The 13,207-nt window shown below is 46.9% G+C and overlaps 1 protein-coding gene across 6 annotated transcripts in view; it reads right to left on the bottom strand.

Annotated features, from left to right (window-relative positions):
- Nucleotides 1-770: 770 nt before the first annotated feature.
- The window catches only part of ctbp2l (C-terminal binding protein 2, like), an 84,775-nt gene continuing 72,338 nt past the window's right edge, over nt 771-13,207 (bottom strand). For 5 of the 6 annotated variants that reach the window (XM_031561186.2, XM_012831045.3, XM_031561184.1 and 2 more), the window contains 6 exons: nt 12,964-13,170; nt 10,194-10,408; nt 7,956-8,086; nt 6,702-6,829; nt 4,633-4,750; nt 771-3,265 (listed from right to left, as the gene is read on the bottom strand). In XM_031561186.2, the coding sequence (XP_031417046.1) occupies nt 3,085-3,265; nt 4,633-4,750; nt 6,702-6,829; nt 7,956-8,086; nt 10,194-10,408; nt 12,964-13,170 (980 nt within the window). In that variant the 3' untranslated portion in view covers nt 771-3,084. Of the gene's footprint in view, nt 3,266-4,065; nt 4,144-4,632; nt 4,751-6,701; nt 6,830-7,955; nt 8,087-10,193; nt 10,409-12,963; nt 13,171-13,207 lie in introns of all 6 variants that reach the window. The other variant, XM_031561183.2, reaches the window with a different exon arrangement.

The raw sequence follows: 13,207 nt of genomic DNA, 5'->3' as shown, positions 1-13,207 counted from the left end.
CTGCTCCACAGGGACCTCAACACTCGACAGATGAACTTCCAAGCTCTCCGGTTCTGGACAAGACTACAGTCCATGAAAATCCATTAAGGTTTCAGGCAAGAGCCTGCTTCTGCGCTACAGCACATGTCCTTCTAGTGGAGGTCTACCCATCTGAAATAGAGGCTGAGGTAAGGGGGGTGGAAGCCGACTCACCAAAACCATTTTTTTTTTTTATATTTATTTGAACCTCTCCAACAACGCATGGGATGACTTGTGTAAAATGTAAATGGCGCCCTTTTGTGGCTGAAAACACACACTGCAGCTGTAACAGGAGAAGTAGAGCAGAGGTCATGGCTGCCAGGAAACCAAAATGGATTCCTCACCAGTGTATGCCTGAGAATACAACAGCTCACGCCACATTACAACTAACACTGTCAACACTGCGTTACAACTAACACTGATAACACTGCGTTACAACTAACACTGATAACACTGCGTTACAACTAACACTGACAACACTGCATTACAACTAACACTGATAACACTGACAACACTGCATTACAAATAATACTGATAACACTACAAAACAATTCAACTGGATAACTAATGATAGAAAAGGCAAAGATCAATGATGCAGATCCTCTTGAATTGGGAAGACACTGAAGACAGCTTGTTGTCCAGTCGATGACTCAGAGCATTTTTCTGAGTACTGAAATCCCAGGTGCTTTTGCTTGATACACCAAACCCAGTCACACACACACACACACACACACACACTCAGAGTCAGAAAGTATGATGTCAGAACTGTATCTTTTATTTGAACTGCACTGTATGCTAAATGTTCACCTTGTACAAGAAACAAATACAAATACTCACACTAAAAACAAAACATACTGCTGACGGCCTCTGCTTCTGCTAGTGTTGGGCACTAAGTAGGAGTTGCTATGGCTCTTACAGAGTACAGGACGCCCCAAAAACCTGGCCTTCAAGAGAACAACAAAAAAAGAAAAGGGAGAGGGGAAGGATGAAATGAAATAGGTAGAGGAAGGGAGAGATAGAGAGAGAGAAATGGAGGGAAGATCACATAGGACTATGATTACAGGAACATTTAACTAGGCAATACAAATCTAACAGGACTGCAAAACTTTTTTTCTTTTTTCTTTTAAAACACCGAAACCATGGGATGCATCTGATATATAAAAATACCACAATGGGAGGAACATGGAGAGAGAAAATATGCAGACTACCCAGAATTCTGTTTTCTTTCTTTCTCGGACCAAAAATTGAAGGGGTGGGGGGGAAAGAACATCTGCAAAAAAGTGTTTTCCTGAGTCATTACGGAATGGAGATATCCTTAACCCTTTCCTGTTCAGCTGGGATGTCCTTCACACCAGAGAAAACAAACACACAAACAAGAGCATCGCAGCCAGTCTGGACCAGCCAATGAGAAGAGAGCCCCACGTCCTCCATCCCCCTGTCCTTTCAGTGAGGACATGTCCTTTCAGCAGAAGAACTGGACTGAACATCCAACTTGCAAGCAGTGAGAAGAAAAGTCCCATGGAGTCTCTTGCACACATTGAGTGTGTCACAGGCAGGGTACAGAATGGCTACACAACATGTCTCCTGGGGACGGCAGCATGACACCACAGAAAGAAAGAAAGAAAGAAAGAAAGAAAGAGAGAGAAGATGAACAAAAAAATAAAAGTTGTCAATGGTGTTCAGAAAGATCACACAGTACATCTCTCAGCTACGGACAGGCTTTTTTGAAGCCAACTCTAAAGTCATGAATGTGAATGTCTGTATTGATCCATACATTTTGGGATGATATGGTTGTGTTCCTAGGCTTATGTCAAGAGTCTGCAATCCATCAAGACAATGCAATCTCAACACACTACATCTTCTGAAAGTAGAGGTGATGTTTGAGTTGTAACTTTCCCCATAACCACACTTGGCTCCATAAACTTCAGACTTCTTTGATCCATGTTATCCAACACTTAAAAAAAAAAAAAAAAAAAAAAAAAAGACCAGTTTGAAAACCCACTCCCTAACTGGCAGCCACACCTTCCAGTAGGTGCAGAGTTGATTTGGAGTTCAACCAGCTATGCTATTGGAGAGTGAACATATTCAGGGCTAGACCACCAGACTGCTAACAACTTTGATCTTGTCTTGGTGTTTAAAATATTTGGTCTACAGACGGCGCTACGCAAGGTGAGGACCACAAAGGAACTTCTCCTGGCTCACTATGTGTGCGTCTGTGTATGAGCGGACAGGAACTAAGTTCTCCTGGCTCACTCTATGTGTGCGTCTGTGTATGAGCGGACAGGAACTAAGTTCTCCTGGCTCACTCTATGTGTGCGTCTGTGTATGAGCGGACAGGAACTACGTTCTTGGGGGGGAGGGGGTGGGTGAGGAAAAAACTGACTGACTGTCAGGAAAGGGTTAAGCTCACTCTGTAGATCACCACTGCAAGTGGGCAATCAAACTACTTCTCTCCTTCAACTGATGTCTGATAAATATATATTTATATATATTTCATAACCTTTTTTTTTTTTTTTTTTTTACTTCTTTCTTTCACACCGAAGACCAAAAAGAAAAATCTCATCTGCACACATGAGATAAGGGAGGGGCCAGGCTAAGGATGGGAGTGGTCACAGAGAAGGGAGGGAGGTTTGGGTAGGGGGGGGCTGGGTCCAGTAGCACGCAATGCTGTGGTGTCTCAGAGCTCTCCCATTGGTGCGTGGGGAAGCAGGCCATCCAATCAGATGGGAGTTGTCAGGGTGGGCTGAGGTTTTCTTCCCACTAACGCACCTTCATAGTGTTAACACACTGGATGTCCAAAAGAGAAAAAGAAGCTTTTTTCCAAGGAAAAAAAAGAAACAAAACAAAAAAACATCTCAAAAACAACAAAAAAGAGTTTACTGAACCAGAAGAGAGACAGAGATAGAGAGATTTAAAAATTAAAAACGGAGGAGTAGAAATCCATGGAACGCATGTCAACCCCCAGTGCTGTGTGGCAGCGTGTGAGTTCACTGTCTCTTGGTCCCGGTTGGTTGCTTGGTTGGTTGCTATGGTGTTGCTATAGCGATGGCTCCTCCTGGTGCGGTGCTATTGCTCGGTCAGGTGTTCTCTGGTCTCGCCGTGTTTGGACGGCTGGTTAGGGGAGGGGGCCTGGGAGGGGTGGGTGCCTGATGGGAGGCTGTGGGCGACGGGCACCCCACCTGGCACCAGACCCTCCATCGCCCCTGGGATGCCACCTGGAGCTACACCCACCAGCCCCGGCGGGTACCTGGGCAAAGAGAAAACAACAGTCAAGAACGCTGGGTACAGAGAGGACACACACACACACATCCAGGTTAAAACACACGCACGTGCGCACACACACACACACACACACACACACACACACACACCTCTTCAACCTGACTGCCACTGGAACATGGCCTATGGCTATGCAGCCTAGCTTGTAAACATCTGTCTATTTCTCTTTCGCTTTCCCTTTCCAAAAAACACACACGTACACTTTCACCTTCACCTGCAAGAACACTGTGTGTTTTAGGCAAATGCTAAATCCCCCCCTACCACACACACACACACACACACACACACACACACACACACACACACACACACACAAAAGAGAGAGAAACGGATATTTCTTAGAATACCACCACATTCAAAATGAATGAATAACCGTCATGATCTTCAAGCAAAAAAGTGTACTTTTTGAAGAAGTGTCAACGACTTAGTAGTTTGCTTGTGTGGCATACGCACATCAACACACAATGTGACATGCTGGGACACACACAAGCATCCTCCACACATAGAGGGAAACCGCAAACTCCCCAAAGAGGAGCAGAGAGATGATCCTTCAGGACCGTGCAGAGTCACTTCTGCAGCGCGTACACCGTGACTGACAGTCAGTCATACATGTGATGCCCACTGAGTTGGCCTGGCATGGGCCGTCACTGGGCACTGAGCATCCCACTCCTGTCTCAGTACGGCTGTTAGAGGAAGGTGGGGGGTTAAGCGCTGCAGTAGAGGCACGTGTGGCAACAGAGCGCGGCCAGCAGAGGGCAGTGTATTTACCTGAGTGAGATTTAGGCATTTAATTTGTCTTGGGGGACACCAGTAGTAATGGCCTGCAGAGTTTGGTTGGTCACTTGGCTGCGTAAAAGAAGCACATGGAGGCGCAAACACTGAAATCAAAGTGAAGTCTGGGGTGGAGAGGAGAGGAGAGGGGCAGGCACTAGGACAGGACTCACTCACGGACTACTAATGGAGAGGTTAGTGCTAGCAGTGCAAAGAGACTAGAAGAGGAGGGGAAAGCAAGTGCTTTTGTGGCAAGCTAGCAGGGGACAGGACTACTGTCCAATCCAGAGAGAGAGGGTAGGAGACTAGCATACTTTAAGAGGTGCACATTCAGCCTAAGTGAGAAACCTATGACTACATGGCTAAACAGGCTAACTACAAGCCAGAATGTACAGGAGGGTATTGTAACAAGTGAGTTAGTCCATTCCTACATTTATGCAAAAGCATTGTTTGATTATGATGGATTGTGGGAAGCCATTAAATGGTAAATGAGTAAAATGTTGAAACAAAAAAGGCTGGACAGGCTACAGGTAAGACTACACTGGCTGTGCATTCATATTCTACCTGTAGGTGGCGCCGTTGAGCTCAGGGTGGACGCCCTGCTGGTCCATCACTGCCCAGGGTGCTGTGGTGACAAAGAACTCCTTGTTGACGCAGTTTCTTAGGCTGTCTGGGATGCGGCCTGTTGCAACACAAGACAGTGGAGAGAGGGGTTACGATTCCAAACATTTAAGACACTCAAATGATCCACACTGAGAAATATTCTGTCATGGCAACATATCCCAAAACCTTAAAATGGCAAAGCCAACTTCCCATGTCAAATATGTTTCCAATCCAAATGTCTCATCATTTCATGACCTTGAATAATGCCGGTTCAAAAGGCTATGTAGTTAAAATGGAATGAGGTCGAAGGGCTTTTTGCTTTAACTGTGTGTGTGTGTGTGTGTGTGTGTGTGTGTGTGTGTGTGTGTATATGTGTGTGTGTGTGTGCAGGCGTAAGGGCATCTCTCTCTGCAGTGCTCCATGCTTTTTCTAAAGCATTTAAACTGACATCAGATCCCTTTGCTTCAGAAATTGGATGAAGGAATGTGGAATTGTTTGCGCAGTAATGGTCTGAAAAACACTACCTCAATTACAACTGCCAATTATTTTCTTATTACTGAAAACGTTAATAAACGTAGGATTGTCTGTCTACACAATCTTCGTGGTAATTGGATATTTTGCAAAGAGGCTGTGTTTCAGAAGGTGTGATCGTACGCTCCGTTGGCATGCTGACTAGTTACATCACTGTGCCTTGACAACGGGATGGAGAAAAACAATAGTGTGAACGCAACTGGTGGCAAGACTGCACTCGTGCATTATTCTGTTTCTTTGCACTTTTATTTGTGTTCACATCCAATAGGAAACTTCCATTTGACCTGTCTGTTGAAGTCCAGATAATACTGCACCTACGGGCATGTTAGTGTTTGAGACATGGCAGAGTGAATTTGACACTACTGTGTCAAAACATGTTGTTTTGGTTGGAATTGAATAAAGGATCGGATTGAATAAAGCCATAATCAATATGCTTTTTTCTGCAGTCTATAAAACGAAAACAAAATCATTGATTGGCACTATTCTCACTGGGATGACTGAGGCACCAGGTTGTTCTGTCAGGAGCTCACAATCAACAGATCAATACCCCACAATTATTTAAAACAACAAAACAGGTAGCACTTTATTAACTTCTTACGTTATTCACGCTTTGCTCTTCTGTTTAGAGACGGCACATTATCTTGATCACTACTGCTTTTAACAGCTTGGCTGTGCTCATGACGCATGATAAATAGGCCAATAAAGCACTGATCTGGCAGAAGGGCAGACTTGGGCATCACAGTTGGCCATTTTGATTATTAGAGAAGAATGAGTGTAATCAATACATGTTTTGCTGCAGGCTATACGACATGGAGATGTGAAAATCAATCATCCACACACCCATGGCTCTAACTGGGCTGAGGTGGAGATGGAGATGGATTTCTTGCTTGACACATTAGTTTTCATAACTTACTTTTATGATTTAGTTGGTACTATTATTATTTGAATTGTGTGTGTGTGGACCCTGGTCACAGCTGTGTGTTTTTAAATCTGTTAAGAGTGCCTTAAAAGCCGAAGGGTCTGTTTGGTATCCGGCCCATCAGGACTGAGGACAGAACGGGAGCTAAGCACAGGAGCTAAGCACAGGAGCTAAGCACAGGCCTAATGAACACATCAGCCAGGGGAGCACAGGCATCTCCTCCACAGGCTCCTCTAAGCCAGGGCCTGCCCCTCAGGACCCTCAGGCCAGCATCTACCCTCCCGCCCGCCTGCCAGCCAGCCAGCCTAATGATGACATCTCCTAAACGCCACAGAACTAATGAAGGCTGCACACCAGCCATTGAAGTGGAAATGTGACATCTGGAGAGAGACAAGAGAAGGGGCATGATGGGGGGGGGGGGGGGGGGGAGCTTCTGTTGGTAGAGAGCGCCTTAAAGCTTTTTTTTGGAAGTGGCAGAAAAAGACAAGCAAAAACAAGAGACAAAGAAAGAGTTTGACAGAGAGTGAAAGAATGGGAGACAAGGCAAGAGAGAGAGAGAGAGAGATGGAGAGATAATTACCGGTAATGGCTCGCCGGATCTCAGTGGCTGCTGCCTCTCTCATCTCCAGAGAGGCCTGCTCGCTGTACCAGGCGGTGTGTGGGGTGCAGATCAGATTGGGGGCATCCTTCAGAGGGCCCTGGGCAAAGCTGAGAGCATGACAGACAAACAGAGACGGAAAGAGGCAGAGAGAAAAGTAGAGAGAGAGAGAGAGAGAGAGAGAGAGAGAGAGAGAGAGAGAAAAAGACCAAGAAAAGTGGAGAACAGTACAAAATGTCAGATTCAGTCCATCACATCAGCGAGTTGCCTCTCCTCCGTGTCTCTCCTCCCAGCCGTGACGGCAGATGCCTCCGCTCCGTCCCTGCTGGGATGGGAGGGGTCTGTGTGTGGGCTCCGTCACATGAGCTGATGGAGGACGGGAGGCGCGAGGAGGCGCAGCGGAGTTAAAGACGGCCAATCGGAGAGCGGCAGGGCAGCAGCAGTTTGAGAGCTGAGGGTGGGTCAGGGTGATGGAGGCCGGCGGTTCAGAGGGAGTTAGCTGCTCAAACACACACGCCTCCCCTAGGAGTCCTCCCCGAGGTCCCTCCCCACACAGGCATGCTGCCTTGGCTCGGACACATGATTGACAAGCAGATTATTGTCCTGATTGGCTGAGTGCCTCTTTGTCCTGACTGACTGACAATCTTTCCTTATTGCACCCTATTGCAAAGTTGGGGGAATTTCACAGAGAATCCACTATATTGATAGCGGCTGAAATGGAAATAGCATTTCACTAAATTCACATCAATGACTTCACCTTGAAAATGTATTCTAATCGACAATGTCTTCTGGCCTTTTTATAAATGTTAACTGATGTGTTAAAGGATTCACTACAGTTGGTTGACAAATATCAGGACATGATCTCTGTTCCAAGCAAAGTCAGCCATGCTGGTAGCTAAGTGACATAAATAATGGATAATGCATAAAGGTCAAAACTCTCCTCCCCGGGCTTTTGTGTGTGACTCTCCACAGAGAACTTGAATGAATTATTTAAATGTTGACACATCAAAGTCATGAAACAAACATTTCCTTGTATGGCATGTGTGGAGGGGAGTGGTTCCCAACATGCAGGTGTGGGCCCAGGAGAAACAGGAGTGTGTGGGCCCAGGAGAAACAGGAGTGTGTGTGCCCAGGAGAAACAGGAGTGTGTGGGCCCAGGAGAAACAGGAGTGTGTGTGCCCAGGAGAAACATGAGTGTGTGTGCCCAGGAGAAACAGGAGTGTGTGGGGTGCTCACCTGAAGGGCTCGGTCTCGTGCACATCCAGGGCAGCTCCACGTATCCGCCCCTCCTTCAGGGCCTGGGCCAGGGCCTTCTCATCCACCAAACCCCCCCGAGCCGTGTTCACCAGGAACGCCCCCTGACGCATCTGAAACACACACACACACACACACACACACGTACGTAGCGTTAACACAAACACTAAAACACAACTCCATGGGGTTCATGTAAAAGACAAGCAACACAGTTTTAACAGATACTGTTAAATCAGACTGTTTGTGTCCAAAATCAAACATAACCTAGATCTTTAGGTTTGGTTAGATGTGAGGCCTTGGAGTATCCATTGGTTCTGGTCATTCCTGCTGGCGTATATGTTGTGGTCATGGGAGCGAGATCATGTGAGTGGTAGTAACTCACACGGACACAACACTGAGCATCTGTCACGGCTCTTCCCATACCACTCAGGAATGTTGTACTGTGTGTGTTATGGTCCCGATTAGGGGAACATAAGGGACATAGAAGGCTTTCTGGGAAACTGCTAGCACAGTTTGCCACAGCCTGACAGTCACAAGACATAAATCATCTTACCATTATGTCTGTATGCATTTTAAAATGAAGGCCTTTCTCAACCAAATAGTCTACTTCATTTATGGCTGATGTTCTACGGATCCCTAACCCAAAGACTATGACCTTGAAGAAATGCAACTTAGTTCTTTTTGAAGAAGTTTATTTCTTAAGGAAGTTTTTCGTTCCAGAGGAGATGAAAACCACCATCAGATAAATGTCCTGACTATCTCCCTGTTCCCCCCACACACACACACACACACACACATGCAGTGGCCTACTCTTAAACCCCACACGCCCACTCCCAATGCCCCAAAAGCACTACATGAGCTGATTACTTTGTGTGTCTATCTTTGTGACTCCATACGTGTGTGGGTGTGTGTGTGTGTGTGTGTGTGTGTGTGTGTGTGTGTGTGTGTGTGTGTGAATGATTTGATAACAGTGGCACCCAGTATGTTTATATGCGCGCTGATAAACTGCAACAGCACAGCGGCACTGTTTGCCAGAAAAACAACAGCAAAGGAAAATCTAATGAAAGCACTTGGAAGAAAGTAATCCCTTAATCTTGACAAAAAAAGCTAGAAATCCAGGCCATGAAAAGCCCTGGTGCTGCCAAGCTGCCTTTTATTAGGTCTGTTTCCTTTTTTTACTGAAGGGAGCGGGGGAGAAAAAAGACCAAAAAAAGAAAGAAAGAAAGAAAGAAAAAGCTTTGCTCCGAAGCCGAGTGCTGCCTTAGATGTTAGTGAGAGGAGGTGGGGGGACATTTACACCCTTTCATTTGGGAGAAGCTGAGAGGCAAGGATACGCTGGAGGTGAACAAACAGCCAGTTAACTAGGTTAAACTAGCACCACGCTCTCCTGTCAGACAACACCACAGAGAGAGAGAGAGAGAGCAAGCACCGCACTCAGGCAACATCCACACAGAAAGAGGAGAGGAGAGGAAAGGAAAGCAGAGGAGAGGAGAAGAGAGCAGAGGAAAGGAGAGGAGAGGAGAGGAAAGGAGAGGAGAGCAGAGGAAAGGAGAGCAGAGGAGAGGAAAGGAGAGGAGAGGAAAGGAGAGGAGAGGAGAGCAGAGGAAAGGAAAGGAGAGGAGAGGAGAGCAGAGGAAAGGAGAGGAGAGGAGAGGAGAGGAGAGCTGGGCAGAGTGAGTCACAGAGATGAGGGGGGAAAAGAAAAAGAGGGGGGGGGAGATGGGTGTGGGGGTCATTCTTCTGGTTTTCCTCCAGGGGGCAAAGTGGATCAGGGAGACAGCAAGTGTACACACACACACACACACACACACACACACACACACACACACACACACACACACACACACACACACACTCATCTCTCTAAGCTGAGCTCCCAGCAGTTCCCTACTGCTGAGCCGAGTCGATATATTTGCCGTAGCCGTGGGCTGGCGCTAATTGCGTTTGACAGAGCAAAGGAATGAATTTGTTTCCAGCTTTGGCGAGCTTAAGATACAAAGGGAGTGTGTATGTCTGTCTTTAACGCATCCATAGCACATCTATACAGAGTCTATACATCACTAGCCTTAGCAGACTTCTGCAGAAAGTTCACTAATGACATTTTAGATAGAAAAGAAAGTGTGTGTGTATATATATATATATATATATATGTATGTGTGTGTGTGTGTGTGTGTGTGTGTGTGTGTGTGTGTGTGTGTGTGTGTGTCAGACAGACTGTACCTGTTTGATGGTGAAGTCATTGATGAGGTGGTGGTTGTGTTCGTTGAGATTGCAGTGTAAGGAGACGCAGTCGCTCTGGTAGAGTAGGTCCTGGAGGGTGTAGACGCGCTGTACGCCCAGGGAGCGCTCCAGGCCGTCCTGCAGGTACGGGTCGTAGAAGATCACGTTGAAGCCAAACACCTTCGCCCGCACCGCCACCGCCTGACCTGTGCGACCTGTACACACACACACACACAAAATGTCAACACTCATAAAAAAAGCCTGTATTTGCAGCATCCCAGCAGTTGTGCGTGTGTTCCAATCCTAACCACTGAATGTGGTTAAAGGGGAGCAGCAGGAGTGAAGCCTATGACACCTCCTGTTCCACGCCGATGACTCCTGTGTTCCTAGCAGCACTTAGGAGCCTGAAAAGGAGCAGTCTGAGGAGGAGTGAGAGGGCTGAGATATGGTCTTATCTTATGGTTCCCCTTCCTCACACTCACCCACTCACCCACTCACCCACTCACCCACTCACCCACTCTCTCTCTCTCCCTCTCCCTCTCTCCCTCTATTCTTCTCTATTAGCAGGTTGTTCAGAGGCTGCTTGACAGCCAGGAGAGGCAGTACAAAGTGTGCTTAGATAAAGACAGAGTGAAAACACAGACTGACTGCTTGAAAAAAAAAAAAAAGAGCGAGAGAGCGAGAGAGAGATGATAAAGTGAGAAACACTATTTGAGAGTGAGAGGTGGGAAGAGAGGACTGTGAAAGTGTGTGTGGGAGAAGAGAAGTCCCTCTTTTAGCAGTGATGGCCAGAATCAATAAAGCCCTTCAGAGAGAGACCAGACATGAAGTCACACACACACACACACACACGCACGCACACACACGCACACACACACAAGCACACACACACGCAAGCACACACACACACGCAAGCACACATACACACACACACAGAGAGAGAGAGAGACTCTCAAGTCTCCAATGTTTATCAGGGCTGTGGGAAAGGACCCTTTGTGCCTAAAAATCACAAACACACAGACACATTCTCTCTCTCACACACACACACACACACACACACACACACACACACACGTTATTAAGTATAAATCACAAACACCTGCACAAACAAGCAGACACATTCTCTCTCACACACACACACACACACACACACACACACACACACGTTATTAAGTATAAATCACAAACACCTGCACAAACAAGCAGACACATTCTCTCACACACACACACACACACACACACACACACACACACACACACACACACACACACACACACACACACACTTTATTAAGTATAAATCGGAGTTCAAAAACTTTGTTGAGTCTCTCCACATGCCTTGGTTTTTGCACAATAATAAGCTTAAATCTGTGTGAAATTTGATAAATTGAATTGGCTGATTGATATGTGATGTGAGATGTTCCAGTATAGGATCCCAACAAAGGATAGGCAAACGATGTCCACAGGTAACGTGACAGTAACCTCCAGGCTGAGGGTTAGGCTATTCTCTTACAGCGTTCAACCTGATGTACACAGAGGTCCACTCCTGGTGTCAGTCATTCCTCTGTATGGTCATACCGTAACGTCCACCGTCTGTGGCTGGACAGAGCCTGCCTGGCTATCAGGAAATACACTCACAGATGACCTCATGCACCGTCTGGGCTACAGTGTATTATACATGCAGACGGGGTTAATCCGAGGGACAGGTGGGGAGTGACCATGTCCTGCCTGACTGTGTGTGTGTGTGAGAGGCTGGGACTGGGAGGCAGCAGGGGATGCTGTGCTGGCTTCAGTAGCTGCAGGACAGGACAGGACAGGCCATTATCTACAGTGTGACAGAGGCTTACTGTCACTCCGAGACCTCCACTGTGGACCCAGACATCCCTTGTGTGTGGGTGAGACAATGGCAATGAAACGGTCACAGCCAAACCGGATCCACTGTTGTGTCCAGACACACACACACACACACACAGAGGGTTGGCGAGGGAGAGTGAGTGTGTGAGGGGAGTCTCTGGAGCAGACATGCAGAGAGGTGTGCTGTGTGTGAGATAAGCACTGCTATATGGAGGCCTGACTGGCTGTCTGGACACACACACACACACACACACACACACACACACACACACACACACACACACAGAGAGAGAGAGACTCTCAAGTCTCCAATGTTTATCAGGTGACTGATAAATACTGTCCACAGGCAGACGCAGACACACACACACATACACACACACACACACTCAGGAGAGGAGGGATTAGGACAGTAAGGTGTGGACAGGGAACCACAAGGGGAATGTGGCGGAATTAATGAGTCGACAGATAATAGCAGAAAAGAAAGAAAATTACAATAAGAACAAAACAAAGGGAAATAAATACACTGAAAAAGCCTTTATCCACTGTAGCCAACTGTGTAAAAGCTTGAGGCAGAAGCTGGAGACAAAAGCAAACAAACTGAATGAAAGGCAGAAGAAAGAAACACGACAAAAGAGGAAGGTGTGTTTGGGGGCTGGCTGGAAAGAAAGACCCAGCAGGATAAACAGATACAAAAAGAGTAGAAGACTAAAAAAAGGCAAGAATGATAAAGAATAAGTCTGTCAACATCTGTGTGTGTGTGTGTGTGTGTGTGTGTGTGTTATGTGAATATTAAATATCTCTTGTACTGCGTGTGTTTGTGTGTGTGTGTGTGTGTATCTTAAGTATCTCTTGTACTGTGTGTGCATGTGTGAGTGTGTGTGTGTGTGTGTGTGTGTGTGTGTGTGTGTGTGCTGACCGAAGCCAATGAGGCCCAGGGTCTCTCCACGGATGCGTGCGGCCCCAGACGCCACCTCTCTGATCTGCTCCACGCTCTGGACGCGGGTGCCCTCACGCAGGGCCTGGTACAGCCAGGTGTTCCGGCGGTACAGGTTCAGGATGTGGCAAATGGTGGAGTCGGCCGTCTCCTCCACCGCTGCTGCCGGAATGTTGCACACTGCAATACCTGCACACACACACACACAAACATACACATTTAGATC

Source organism: Clupea harengus, chromosome 23 (genome assembly GCF_900700415.2).
Source record: "Clupea harengus chromosome 23, Ch_v2.0.2, whole genome shotgun sequence".
Classification (NCBI taxonomy): domain Eukaryota; kingdom Metazoa; phylum Chordata; class Actinopteri; order Clupeiformes; family Clupeidae; genus Clupea; species Clupea harengus.
This window is presented reverse-complemented; position numbering and strand designations above follow the sequence as displayed.